The sequence below is a fragment of the Plectropomus leopardus genome, chromosome 11, assembly GCF_026936395.1.
Source record: "Plectropomus leopardus strain MGB_pleo_1.0 chromosome 11, ASM2693639v1, whole genome shotgun sequence".
Classification (NCBI taxonomy): Eukaryota; Metazoa; Chordata; class Actinopteri; order Perciformes; family Serranidae; genus Plectropomus; species Plectropomus leopardus.
The window spans coordinates 33046017-33061757 of NC_142186.1; the positions used below are offsets into that span (position 1 = coordinate 33046017).

A 15741-nucleotide genomic window follows, 5' to 3' on the forward strand; every position below is an offset into this window, starting at 1 on the left:
TGCTTGAACCCAGACAAACACCCACAATGAATGAATGATATTTAAGCTGTCACTGACATACTGACTACCTTTACATGCACACTAATATTCCACTATTGTTCTGAATATAACAATATCCTGAATCTAATACAGGTCATGTAAACTGCATATTGTGAATTAGTTTGGTTTTTTTTCCAAATTAAGCGTTGTCTGATTAAGACGTGGGTTATGCCAGTATTATTTGGGTTTTGGCAGCATTCCTTGGACATTTTTACAGTGCATTCAGAATATTTGCTTAATTGTGGTTCTCTCGTCTGTTTATGGTTGGCTCTGTACATTTTCATGGATACTTTGTACACAAAACCAACTCGCCAACAGTAAGGCTGTGTGGTAGAGATGCAGGTCCAAATGAAAAGCCCATATTTCTGGTTGGAAGGAGAAACACACCTACTTTTAAGTATTATCAAAGAGTTGAATATCCACAGGTTTTTGGATATGTGCAAATATTGCAAAATCGACCTTTTCAAAAAGGTGGTTAAAGGAATGAAAGAGAGAGGCTTGGACAAACAAGTCAGCTACCTGTGAAAAAATGATGCAAGAGGCAAAGTGGCACAAACAACTCCAGCTGTTCCAATTTCCTATTTATTAACGGAATAAACAACATGTTATGGCCAAGCAGCAACCTCCGGAGCTGAAAAATGAAGCGAACACTATAGTACCAAAAACTGCAATTCCTCTAATGGCTACTTGAGCATAAGCATATTAGAGCTACGTTATGTAAACCATTAACTTACAGAAAATAAATTTCCTGTTGTGTTACATTACTTGGAATTTATCTCCCAAAGATTATTGTAGCATTCAATTTCATTATACACAGCAAAATTCCATGATTTTTCCAAAACCTTCACTGATTTTTACTAATTCCTTGACTTTTCCAGGTTTTCCATGACTGTGGGAACCCTGTGGAATATTCGTTTTCATTATCCACGTAAACAGCTCAGAGGGAATACTGTCTTTGTTGGAATAAGGACAAAAATCAGAATATTTTGCATATGTAAATGTGGTCACTGATTCTTATTTACTTATTTAAGATAATTATTATTTCATCAGCTCAGTGAATCAATCAGACTAGACTGACCATGTTATTACTGAGCAATTAAGAACAAGTAAATTGCAAATAGACTTACGAGGTTGAGTTGAAGAGGTTGAGTCACTGCTTATTTTCTGTCAGTTTATCAGCCTTCAAACAGCTTATGACTGAGACTGATAGGTGTGCGCCTCTCAACGATGCTCTGTAATTTCCCATTAAATGGAACAGCTTGGCACTATATGCTATCATATCTTTGATCATGCCTAATAACTCAAGTGGCCTTACACTGCAATGCAGTAAATTGCCGTAATACACCACAAGAGGCCTGTCAATTAAAAAATAAAGTGCATGCTTTCACTGAGCCACACTGTAGGAAGAAAACAGAAAGCTTTCAGGAGCAGAAATCCAGTGAGTCACCACTCTGAGGATTCATTTTTCTTTTTTTTTTCTTTTAGGTTAAAAACAAGTTGACACCGGACTTCAAATACTACAAACTCGGAATATCCTCCACTTCACCTCTGCAATATGGAGTTTTACACATTCCCTCTGAAGCCCTGCTTCTGGTTTGAAGTGCTGACACCTGAAGTAGGCTGACGTGTCCTCACCGCTCACTCCCTCTTATCGGGGACACACAGGCAGCTCCCTCACACAGCAGACCGGACCAGAGCTGCCACTTCTAACCTGCCTCCTCAGACTAGTGCTGAGGTGTTTTTATATGCCTCACGGTGATTCAAAATGAATTAGTCCTCTCTGTGTACTACACGGACTGCATTGGTGCTGTGATGTGCAGTGACGGTGAGGATTCTGAGATTAGGGAGGACGGACTATCCACAGCCCGCATTAGGTTTACAATGAGCATGTTGACAGCACATTCCCTGCCAAGGTTAGATTGTTTGGAAGATCAAATCTCCTCACAGTGATGCAAACCACACCAATAGGACTCATAAGGGACTGTTCTTTATGTTGCAAAGCAGGGGGGTGGCTGGGGTGTGATTTCATTTTTTTTGTGGTTGTTTAATTTAACCCTCCCCAAAACTATTTTTTTTTTTCCTTGAGTTTAGTTGTTAGATTTTGAAAACTTTGATGTTTGAAAGTGAAAAGTTGAAGACGAAATCCTGGAGTTGTTTTTTCACTCCTTTCGTGCATGCTGTGCAAACTGTTTATTTTTGGCAAAAGGTTAAATGAAACGTGTAGAATAAAGTGATTTTGATGAAATATAATTATTCTGATCTTAGCCTTGGTTCTGATGGAAGCGTTCATCCTGCCCGTTCTCGTACCGAAGTCGTCAAGTACAGCCGCTTTGTCAGTGATTCTGGTGTAAGATACCAATGCCAAAAGCAACTTTTTGTGGCAGTATGATACACCGCCATGTGGTGGTACTTTGTAATGTAACCAGATGGCAGTTTCTGCCGTGTTATGACATACTGCCAGATGTCCAAATGGATTGTACCTAGCACAAAAGTATGATTCCCATTTGGGCGGCATCAGTTGATAATGCTGCCGGACAGATCCTGTCACAGCCGTGTGATATGCCGCTGGATGGTGCTAGGTGGAAATGCTGCCAGTAACGATGAAATGCAATAAGCTAGAAGGTCCCTACAGGGCAGGAGGGACTGGAGGTGGATGAGTCCAGCAAACCCCGGAGTTTCACGCAGAAGCTTGGTGTTACCTTTCCATATAAATGCAGAGCCAAACCATGATGTTTTTTTTTCTAAACTGCCCGTGTCATTGTTGCCTTATCCTTACCATTTGCTTTTGTTGACTTCCCGATGTTGGTTGCCATGTGCTCTTGTTGCCTAAATACAATCACATGTTTCGGTTGCCTAATCCTACCCATGTGTGTTTTGCGTCACATCCTGGCATTGGTTGCGTAACGTCAACAGCAGCCACAGGAGGATACCTAGAGTGTAATGTGTAGATGCAAAGTCCACTGACAAAGTGGCGATATGTGATGACTTGGGATGAAAACATGTTGGTTCATCCCACACAATGTGTTCAAGGACTGTTGGAAATTTGAAAATCCAATGATAATTTCTCTTTTACAATTTCTGGCTATGATAAATGGTGTAATTTTGGAGATCTGTTTTTTTAAACATCCTTCCTTCTTTAAAAAATGTTGAAAGACAGCCACCTAACGTTGTATGCCCTTCCCCTAACCCAAAATAATAATAATAAAATAAAGCATAACTCCCTCCCAAGTGCCTGACCCTTTTTGCATCAGCCCCTCCTCTCTCTGAAATCATACACAGTCCCTAATGTGATGCAAACAAACTGCAGGAAACAATCACGTTTTACGGCTTTGAAGTGAGGAATATTGGAATCTGAAAGCTTGGAAAGTGGAGTTTAACAACATGAACTGGACAACTTTTCTCACAATGTTTTACATCAGAGAGAACAAACTGCACTGATGGCCTCCTTTAGATGCAACTGGAGCTCTAAAACAATGGCTGGTTTCCTGCCAAAGTGCCTAGTGAGTTGACAAACTCACCACCACCTACTGATAGATAGCTGGTGGTAATTTCCAACCCTGTTAATGATGGAAGAGGAAGTATTCGGCTCCCAAACTCTCGCATCAGCAGCAGCAGCAGATCTGCATTATAAATCTTTTCGAGGTATTCCGGTCCTCCAGGTTCAGCAAGTTAATGTTGACATTCATTACTTAATTATTGTGAAACTCGGGGGAATTCACAGTCTGGATGCCTCAAAAAAATACTGTGAATGCACATTATTAAAAACATATTTTTCTTAAGCAGAAAATCCGTATTTAAGGGGATAATCACAGCCACAGTGTTGATGCTGAATTCTGTCATTTTGCACTGGCATTATGACAAAATTGTTGACGATGCCAAGTAGGTCATTGTTAAAGCCAACCTGTGTCAAACAGTATTTGCTATTTATTTTTAGTGTGTTTTTAATACGACTAGCAGATGGTTTCTGTGTACAGCACAGTGTGACGAATTACAAGTGTCACTGAGTTAAACAATCACCGGAAGGTGGACAAAATCTGAATGTCTGCATTGTCCTGAATCACTAAACCGGATCCATCTGGTACTCAAAACAAACACTAATTGATATTTGCAAATATCAACTTGACCCAGGTCAGTGTTCAGCACAGTTGGTGCAAAAGCATCACTCGATATTATTCAGGCCGTTTTCAAAGAGTACTTTTCCCTCAGCTTGGCAGGTTATGTATTATTCAGAGTGGTTCCTCTGAAATCAAACAGAAAGGGATTAAAATAAATCTATTATCACTGTGATTTGATGTTAGCTCACGGGCATGAATGACCATGTTGTTGTTGTTGAGAGGATTCAGCGCCTGAGTGCTGCTGAGTCATACATTCACACATGGCAGCACACTGCCATCACCTGGCTCACAGCGAGAACATGCAAAAAGCCAGAGAGCAAATACAGTCAGTCAGGTTGTCTAATGAGCAGTTACAGAAACGCTGTATTCTGGATTTATTAGTAAGCTGAGATGTTTCATAGACTGTTCTTTGATGCGTACTGGAGGCTAAGTTTTACAGTTATTTTTTACATAATTTTTTATAATAAAATACAATATTTGAAGATTTATTTAATACGTAATTGTGTTGTAAATATTTGAGCTTTTGGATAGTTTTAGTGAGCTGTGGTTTTAATTTTGCAGTGCCAGTTCTGCCCAAGTCGCCAAATTAAATGTTGGGATTGTACATTTCTGCAAACCACACATTAAATTTTTACATTTCATAAGTATGATGTCGCTCAGATAACAGAGACATATAATAAATATTATTACACTGGTTTTAATGCACAAATTAAAGTCAAAACTACAGGATTGCATTTCAGTGACATTACATTTACATGATTTTTTACCTTGTTTGATATTGCTTTTATTGTAAAGCACTTTGTTGTTTTGAAATGTGCAATATAAACAGTTATTAATGTTTTTGTTATTATTTATTATTATATTTACATAAGACAAATAATCTGAAAAAAAAAAAAAAAAAACATTTCTCTGCCCTTCCGAATTGCTTCTATGGACTTATTGCACAGCAAATATGACAAAAAGTTATTTTCATAAACCTTAAGAAATGTACTTTTTAAAACTGTAAGGCAAAGAAAAAAATGTTAAAAAATTAAATGTTAACTACATAATAAATGCAGTCATTATCAAAGCTCTCCCTATCTGGTAAATCTTGTGAGATGCAGGCTCCAAAGGGATACATCAGTTTTAATTACCTTAATGGAATAATGTCATAGACTCCAGATGATTAAGAGTGACAATGACGGTGATTGTGTCAAAACCTGCTCACCAGGAACTTATTTGACATGTTTCCGTCAGCTGACAGAATTTTCCAGGAACTGCGACTGGCCCTCATTCAGGATCTTGTCTGCTTCATGGGACTGCAGTCTAATTTTGGACTCTACTATTTTATTAGTGCACTGAATATCAACTGTAATGCTTTTATTTAAACTCCTGCTGCTTTGAGATCAGCCCCTAAATTTGATTTCATTATAAACACAGATATTCTTATCTCAGGGACATAACTTTAAACCCTGTTTTTCTTTCTGTTGTTTGTTTTTTCAGATAGTAGTGATGGATTTTGCCACCGGTGCTAGTGCACTGGAGTTTAAGATTTTACATAACAAAAAGTATGATGCATATTCAGCTCCCACACATACAGTATCAACCTCACTGTGACCAGTTACAATATCAACTAGTAACTAGTAAAGTACATTTACACAAATACTTCCAGTGCAGTGTGTGCCATCTGCTAGCGGTTTGGTGGCAGGTACTAGTTGAAGAACTGAAACTTCTCCTGTGTGCCAAGCTTGTAGGAGAACTAGGGTGGCTGACACTAAAATGCAAGAAGCCATATCATTAATCAACATGGCAGATTCCATGTAGGGAAACCCGCTCCCTATGTAGATACAGTATTAATTGCTCATTCTAGATCAAGAAAACTCAACTACTCCTATTTTCAGGTGATTATAAAAAAGTCAAAACATAGTGCTGAATATTATATACCATTCCTGTCAACAGAAACCCCTAAATCCTACACACTGGACCTTCAGGCACAATTCTGAGGTATGCAAACATTCAAAATTTTTAAAAACATGCACAGGACTAAATCGCGCCTGCATCTTAGAAAGAAAGAGGGGGAATTTATTTGCATTTCAAGTTACTATTATAACAATACAACACATAAAATGCACTTTTTCACCCTGCCATAGAGTGACTGCAGCCCCTATCTTGTCACTGCAAGGCTATTTCTGCCTAAGAATGACTTGATTTCATTTACAGTGATCCATATGATCACTGTAAATGAAATCAAGTCATGACACCCAGTCCCTTGTAACTGTCTAAAAACCTTGAAAGGACCAAAAGTCAATGAAAAAGTCAAGCACTTGAATACAGAGAGCAAGGCATGTAATTTTAATTTATGATCTAGAAAGATGTGCATGATTTAGTGGGTCACGGGCATGTAAAAATACAACCAAAACATTAATGTCACCTCCTGGGCTCTGTAGTAAAACCCTTTGAGCTATATCTTATGTATGAAAGTGGCAGTACAAATAAAGATAATTGTTGTTGTTGTTGTTGTTGTTGTTGTTGTTGTTATTAGAATTATTAAAGCTTTAGAAACCTTTGCTGAAAGTGAGTATATGTCCATCTGTATTGTGGTAGGGCGTACTCGGCGAAAACACATAAATCCACCAATCAGACTCCTCATGCCTTAATATAACCAATCAAAACAACAACACCAATGAGAACTAGCCAATCAGAGGGAGAGGAGGGCGGGTCATCCCTTCGCCATGCTAGTGAAAAAACAACATGGATTTGTCCAATGAGAAGAAGAGAGGGGCGTTTCTGTCGGCTTCACTCTGCTCTGTGTGTTGAGTCCTGAACCGCAGTAAACAGCAGACATACAACGAATGACAAACAAATAAACACAGTGACAGGTAAGACGGCGGCTAAAAATTAACACGTACTTAACTGCATGCTGAATATATAACGGTTATGAACAGGCATTTAAGCAGTGCGGATTGTCATACAGAGCTGCCGTGTTGGCTCGTGTTACCTAAATATAATTGAATTATGCAACGACATGAAATACTGTTTTTGTCGATCGTATTGAAATAATGATTGAAATAAGAATAATCGCTTTTGTGAATAAGAATAAAGGCGTTGTAGCGGTTTTCCTGCGGCCGGTACGCTGTGTCCTCGGCTGATGCTCGGCAGTATGGCGGCCTGTGTACAAAGGGTACGTTATGTGAGCAGACAGCAGACATGCTGCATGGTGTCTCTGAGCAACAACATGCGGTTTGTCGCTGCATCTCTCATTATTTACACGGTCTCCGTGTCCTGGTCGTATTTGCTTACACGGTGTAACAGCTGCTGCGGCCTTGGAGGCAGTGACTAACCTGATTATTCTCCCCAGCCGATGACACATTTTAGGATAGACCTACTTCTGCAACAAAGGTACATTTAGTACTCAAGCGCTGTACTCAAGTAGCCTACAATTTTCTGGATCTATTACATTATTAAAGTATTTACATTTTACAGTAGTGGAGGAAGTACTTAGATTACTCGCAACACCACACTGTAAAAATAGTGTTACAAATAAAAAAGTCCTGCAGCAAAAAAAAGTACAAAAGAATTAGCATCAAAATATGCACAAAATGCCGAAAGTAAAAGTACTTATTATGTAGAATGGCCCACTTCATTTTTATGTACTTGTACATTACTTGAGTATACCCATCTCACAGTGGTGGAAGAATTATTCAGATTAGTAGCAATAATATACTGTAAAATTAATCTGTTACAGTAAAAAGCCCCACACAAAAAAATTAACATCAACATTTACTTGGTAAAAATATTCAGTATGGACCATTTTATTTAAGGTACAGTATAGTCATGGAAGACGTATACAGATTAGTTGCAATACTACACTATAAAAATAATCTGTTACAAGTAAAAAGTCCTGCATTAAAAAAGTAAAAATACAAAAGTATTCACATCAAAATAAACTTAAAGTACTGATATTTAAAGTACACATAAATAGTACTCAGGGAGTGCTACTGTACTTAATATCAGCAAGGCAGATAAGAGTGTGACCTTGAGACCATGAGTGTGATATTGCTTTTACATTTGATGTTGACATGGCTGAGTTACTGTGTGATTACTGAAGTGTATGAGTAATGTGCACATGACTTTACTGTTGCAGCTAATAAATGTGTAGCTAGTTTCAATTACTTTATATACTTCTGGGTAATGTACCCTGTTGTTTAAAATGTCATAACATAGCTACATTTAGAAATGTACTCACTAAATAAACCCTAATAATAGTCAACATGGGAATAAGCCATTAGAGGGTTTTAAAAATCTTGTGGGAAATGTGATGGCAGATATGCAGTTATCCATTTTCAGTATTTTCTGATGGCTTAAGGACCAAGAAGTCACTTCACCGATGAGGCAGTAGCCCTGGAGAACATGCAAAGTGATAAAAAGTGTTACTGAATTAAAGTATAAAAAACTGTGGCGATGCTGTGATGATTACAGGATAAAACACAAGATTTAGGACAAAGTGCGTTGAGAATGAAAACAAACAAACATCAAGTAAAGGTCATAGTCTAGTTTCGTCCCAACAGAATTATTTCTGAAGTACTACAAGAGATTTTTGTTCACAGACAGCGCATCTGTTGAGGTTTGTTCTCCCGTAAAAAAGTTCCCTGGAATCCGTCCAGGTACAATTTCACATTCAAGCGGCTGTGTGGCATTTGGTTGGTCAGCACATCCTGCTGCACCCACATGGCAGTTCCTCTCTGCTCATGCTGTCTATTGTGTTGTGTACAGACAACTGCAGCAATGGGCAAGTTACATTCTCAGTTGGCCAACCCCAAAGACGAGAGTCAGGACGCGCTGACGGTGTCCGGAGAGTACAGAGACGGAGAGGAGGATGGGAAGAACGGAGACGTATCGCAGTTCCCCTACGTGGAGTTCACTGGACGGGACAGCGTCACGTGCCCGACATGTCAGGGCACCGGCAGAATACCACGAGGTAGGTTGTTATTACTCAACAAGCATTATCAGTCTAAACTTTAATTCTGTATGAAGAGCAGTCGGGCTCAGCGACATTAAGATATTTTGTCGTGTTGAGATATGAGACTGTATATCGTCTTAGATATTAGATATTTTTATATAATAATATGAAATAAATGGTGTTTTTTCCTGATTTAAAAGGTTTTATTGCAGTTATGTTGTTATTTCTCTACTTGCTTTAATAATTGCCTTCACAGACTTAGTCATTATGTTTACATTACTAATGATTGATCAAAAATGTAATTGTGTTGATATTTTTTTCAAAGTACCAAAAGTCATTCCAACAATTTTGTCACATCAAAGATGAAATTTCATTAAAAAAAATAGAAAAAGTAATGTTTGATTCGGTTTCCCTGTAGCATTAATAAAGTGCTTTCGATATTTAAAAATATCAATATATATAGTGTATCGAGATATACTTAAGCCCATGAAAACATAAGCAACAATCAATACAAGTTAAAAAAAAAAAACATCCAAAGGAATTGTTTCTTAAGAGTTAACAGTCAACAGTTTGTCTTATCTGCTCCACCAGGACTGCGTGGGGGTTTATCACGTGATTGACTGTGCTGGCAAAATGAGCAAACAACCTCACAGCTGTCCTCACATTATGATTCAAATGTTGCTGATTATAGCAGAGAAAACCCCTTCAAACAAACGAGAACAGCCAGGAGAGAAACACAGAATACTGAAGTAACCAAACCTGTTCTAATATCAGCAGAAAATGCTGTTTTGTGAGTTTTCTTTCAAGCTGCCCTAGGCACTGACCTTCAAACTCAAGCATGAAGCAACATTGACAGATTTTCACTCATCAATACTCACAGATCCTGTAACGTGTTGGTAAATCCTCAAGAAACCTGTTTGCAGACGTTTGCATTTTCAGGCAGGTTGAGGTTTGAACTGCACCGGCTTAAAAGCCTCTATCGGGATTTTATTGTGGCAAAAAGGGCAATGACGTGATGGACTGACTTAACAGTCAACAGTGATAACTTTATGGCCAAAGAACTAATTTGTCACTGCCTAAAACGTTTACCCCATTATTTATTCAGTTGTTAAGGTTTGGTAGGTTAAAAATAAAACAATCATCAATAAAAGATCTATAATTTTAAGAGAGAAAAAGTCAACTTTAGAACATGTCTGAGCTTCTTCTCAGGTCGTGTACATTGATGTTGCGCAGAGCAGATCTTACACACCGTTCTCCATCAAACAGTAGTGTGACACAGCTTTTTCCCTCCTTTTCTTTGAATTATTCAACAGGTCAAGAGAATCAGCTCGTTGCTCTGATTCCGTACAGCGACCAAAGGCTGCGGCCGAGCAGGACGTAAGTCTGCACTCAGTGCTCTTTTCAAAGCATGCTCTGTGTTAGCCGTCTGCATGATGATGAAACTCAGTGAGCACACACAGTAGCATGACAGACTTTGAAGTCTTTGGCAGCTTTTAGGGTCTCACTTCTCTTTTCTCCCTCACGCAGAAAGCTGTATGTCACGATATCAGTCGCACTTTGCCTGCTGCTGTCTGGTCTCGCTGTTTTCTTCCTATTCCCTCGCTCAATTGATGTCTCTTATGTGGGAGTGAAGTCCGCCTACGTCTCCTACGACCTGGACAAACGAATCGTCTATCTCAACATTACAGTAAGACGGTTTCTGCATTTTTCACTGACTTAAAATGAAATCCAGGCTTGTGTTTAGTTTTCACGTTTTGACCAAGCCCTAAAGGACTAATGTGTAGGATTTAGGGGCATCTGATGGCAGTCATGGTATATAATATTCATAACTATGTTTTCATTAGTTGATGAGCACCTGAAAATAAGAAAAGTTGTTTTTGTTACCTTTTGTTACCTTACACTCCTACTAGGTCATAGGTGATGATTCAAAGGGATTACTTCTTTATTGTTTTTTTTAGATCCGATGCCAACATTGGTCCTCAGTAAGACTAATAACCAATATTTGGAAGCAATATGCATCTACAATAAAAATTAAAATCTTTCTGTGATATTTAGAATTTGCAATATAACAAACTCCAACACAAAACTTTATTCAAATGCCTTTAGCAAATGTTTAATGAAAACCGAAACATTCAACATCCAAATACAGCAGATTCCCAGCAACATGTTTTGGAAAGTCAGGTGAAGATTTAATTAAAAAATGAATAAATTATAATATCTCCCTGAGGTTTTACAAAGTAAAGGTTCTCTCTCTGGTTCTTTCTTTGCACTTTTTAATCAATATATTTTATTGGTGATCATTAAAATAAAACACAAATATAGATAATCTGCAAAATGCCAAATATTGGCCCCAGCAATAATCTGTCGACCCCTAATATATTGTTTTGTAGCAAAATCAAGCATGGAGTATCTTTAATATTAGGGCTTTTTACATCAAGTTCTCTATTGCCAGAATCTCACACTTTCATCTTCTTCCACCCAGAGCACTCTGAACATCACCAATAACAACTACTACACCATATCTGTGACCAACATCACAGCCCAAGTGCAGTTCTCCAAGACGGTGATCGGCAAGGCCAAGTTCAGCAACAGCTCAGTGATCATACCTCTGGATGAACGACAGGTAGGCTCAAATACACTATATACTGCACGTGCACACAAGCTACTGAAATTCTGATTCACTCATGACGGCAGCTTGCACAGCCCACACAACAGCTCATTGTTACACCCACCGTCACAATACAGAGGAGCCTCGTCCAGTTAAACTCACAGACTTGTCATGTGCTCAAAACTAATGTTTCTGCAAAAATCCAGACTTCAAAGATTTTAAGCACTATTTAAGTCTTATTGTCTTAAAGTCTTGTGACACGACAAATCTTGGTACCACTGCTCACTATTACACCGTCGATTTCACAGAATTAATTTCTATTAGTTTTTGTTGTGATTTGCATACACGTGTAATATGTTAATGTACAATATTGTTTCCTCCTTAAATACTTGTAAATGTTAAAATGTGTAAACTTTAAAATGTGTTCATTGCAGATTGACTACACAGTTCCCACCACCATTGCTGATGAGATGAGTTATATGTTGTAAGTATATTTCTAGAAGTCAAAATAATGACAATAATAGTCACACTTCATTTTAAATCATAAACCACTTTTTTTCTTACAGTGACTACTGCACCTTGCCGACCATTAAAGTTCACAATATAGTGGTCATGATGCAGTAAGTATGATCCTGTGTACAATATTTTAAACAAATACCCTTCTTTAATCCCACATTCTGTTATTTGTCTTTGGAAATAATCATAATAATCATCCTGAAAGCGACACACTGCCATTATCTCAATAAATCTCTCCTCCACACTCACACATTTCACCCACACACACTGAGGAGCTGCCCACAAACAACACAGTCCAACAGGAGAAACGCGGGCCTTTGGGTGCCTTGCTCATTTACACGTCAACGCTGACATTCAAACAGATTGTACATTTAACGGAACAAACGTTTCTCCGGGGCAGAAATAATCTTTATTAGCAGACTTAATCCTCTGTGGTCAAAGCCAAATAACAGCTTTCTAGCCAAGTAACAATAGACTGAATCCCAGTAAATGGGTAAAAAAAGAAGCCACTGATACTGTAACACCCACTCATGCAGTTGAGTGGTTTTATATCACGACCAGAATGCCCTAAAGACCACTTGCTTCAGTTTGATGGATTGAACTAGAGAAGATGTGTTTATCCCCGCAAAAAAAAGGAAAGCTTTTGTCTCTGTCTAGATATCTTGGGAGGACAAAGCAAACAGCTGGCTTTATGAGGAAAACAACACAACTGTAACACAAATATGTATATGCATAAACAAGAAAAATAATAATATAGTACTGCTAAAAGCAAGCTGCTGGTACAGTTGGTTGATGCATGATGAATTATGTTGGATTACTATTTCCTGATTAATGAACTATTTGGGATTTTTGGAGTAATTATATAAAAAATCAGAGCATTTAAATACTGATTTGAAAATCAATTATTATGGCAACAATCAAAGCATTAGCTGTATACTGAAAAGGCTTCGCTCCAGCCGGTGATCAGTGCATGTTTTCGGCTCAACTGTTTCCAACATGGTGGCGAGGTCACAAATGCCTTAATTTCACAGCTAATGGGCAATATAGTCATAAATATTGATTCATTTAGGGCCGCATAGTTTGACAGTTTACAAGCATCGATCGACATGACCATCAGCCGCGTTAAGTCACAAAAGTTTCCGACTACAGTTTCAACTAGACCAAACTAGCCACATTAAGCTAACATACAACACCATGACAACGCTGTGAACAAGCCTTCTGACCTTTCAAAATTATCAATGTCACAGTCATGAATTAATATGGGAAAAAAACCTATTGCACAAAAACCCTTGAGGCTGATATTTGTCTACGTTAGTAAAACAACTTGACTTTATCTGTTGTTTTTGGGATCTACTTATTTAGATTATCATGTCATGTCAATCCAAAAGTTATTTCCCACAGAAATATTGAAAATCTACTAAAAGTCAAATCTCAACCTTAAGAACAGCAGTTTCACATCCATATTTTCCACACCGTGATGTGTCACAGTCTCTTGTCGTACCTTGTTGTCAGATGAACAGCAGTTGACTCTGCGGTTATTTTCCAGGGTGACGGTGACCACGTCGTACTTTGGCCACGCGGAGCAGGTCTCCCAGGAGATGTACCAGTACGTGGACTGTGGGGGGAACACCACCTCCTTGCACGGGCACGTGCAGGTCTACCAATAAAGGAAGAGAAAAGAGTCCATGCATTAAGTACTGCTGCGACTGAGAATCTTAGAGAAAAAACTGGGCTGGGAAGTCTTTCTGCATTGACAAAGGAATAATGGACAGGGATGTATTTTTCTTAAACCAGTCAGTGGCTCATCCGTTCGTAAATTCCCAACCACTTTCTTCTTTTAAAGTCAAATGTGACTATTAAAAGAGCTCCATTTGGTTGGTTACTTGTCGAACAGGCTGGTAAAAGCAGACAAACACAGCCAGAAATTTTGAAGGATTTGCCTCAAGATTTGACGTTATTTTCACCCTGGTGCCAACGAAATAGACATAATTTAATATTCACATTAATGGTAGACATTCCCATCATGTTTACACCATCACTCCTCAGCAGTAAAATTACTGAAAGCAATAGTTTCACATGTGATGCACTTTAACCCGATCCTTATCTACAGATATTAAGAATGTCCTCCGAGTGCTCCCAACTTCTTTATACCACTTTAACGAAAAATACAACAACTGAGGTTCAAGATTTTTTTGACAGTAAAAACCACTGAGCTGTTCCTGACCGCCTTGTTTTACCTCTTTCCTTTCTCTTTTTATTTTGTTACATGAATATAATTGATAATGTGTAGTGCAAAATAGATGACTTATTGTTTTATGTGATTTTTTTTGCAGGGTTGTTTATTTTTTCTTTGAAAATAGAAATCTTTTCTAATGTTTTGCTATCATTCACCCGAGTGACTTCATAAAAGCTAATGTGACTACTTTGAAGAGGTGACAAAATAACATTGTGAAAGGGATATTTTTTATTTCATAGCAAATGTGGCAGCAATATATTGGGCTATAAACTAAGAATTGTGTAAATGTAAAATATGTATTTGCTGGCTTGCTATATAATTTCTGCTGTGGGAGCAGCTTCCTTCCCTTTTAATGAGGTTGTCCTATTTTTGTGAGCTGTGGTGTCATTCGCAATGACGTGTTTGCTATTTTAATCCTCTCTACATTTAAAACTTGTGTCATGCTGACTGCTATTGTTTAAAATTGAAATTATTATGACATTGTCACTTTTGTTTGCCTTCATATTTTGGATAGGTTTTTCAAACACACCATGCAACGACTTTTGTCTGACAGAATATAAAAAGTATGAATTAAATACGAGTTATTTTAAAGTTTCAGATCCTAATTCATTTGTACAGGTACGATAAAATGCAATATGCAAGTTTAACAATTTCTACACAGCCATCATTAGACGGTTTAGGTCTAGATTCAGCCCCTCTTCTTATTTGATTAGACAGACCGTGTAAATGTGTCACTGCCTCTAACTCTTTGGTTTTGTGTTTCTCATGCATGAAGCTGAAAAATAAAATCATGACTTATTTTGAAAGTTTTTGTTGGGTTTGCTTGTAATATTCTCTGTACACACTGGGTGGTGCCAAGTCGTCTACCAAAGTACAGTATAGCCATTCTGGTGGTACTGATAATCTTTTGAAAACTGAGCAAATAGGCTTGATTTCCATAAAAAAAATGGAAGAAGGCAATGAGCAATAAAAGAAATGACCCAAAAATCAACAATAAATAAGTAAAAGTACTAGAAATTTGGTAAGAAATAAAAACTTAAAACAATAATAAATAAAAAGCCCACACAAACAAAAACTGAAGAAAAAAAAGATTAAAAAGGAAAGAGGGAAACATTTCAAATTACTGTCCAGGTAAACTACTTTGGACCAAACTGTTGTGTGAATGAACAGACTATCTCACACCCACCACTAGAGGGCATAAACATGTCTTTAAATTGTAACCGTTCATAAGGAAGAACAGGCTTCGTGGAGTACAATGAGTACCCAGAATAAGACAAATAACTACTAA

General features: G+C 37.9%; 1 protein-coding gene across 1 annotated transcript; it reads left to right on the plus strand.

The window, feature by feature from the left end:
- Positions 1-6870: 6870 nt before the first annotated feature.
- On the plus strand, positions 6871-15259 carry tmem106ba (transmembrane protein 106Ba). The gene is made up of 8 exons (XM_042489962.2): positions 6871-7012; positions 8907-9111; positions 10407-10470; positions 10621-10780; positions 11576-11716; positions 12136-12185; positions 12268-12321; positions 13764-15259. Exons 2-8 carry the CDS (start codon positions 8919-8921, stop codon positions 13882-13884), a joined length of 783 nt encoding a protein of 260 aa, XP_042345896.1. The 5' UTR covers positions 6871-7012; positions 8907-8918; the 3' UTR covers positions 13885-15259.
- Positions 15260-15741: the final 482 nt, after the last annotated feature.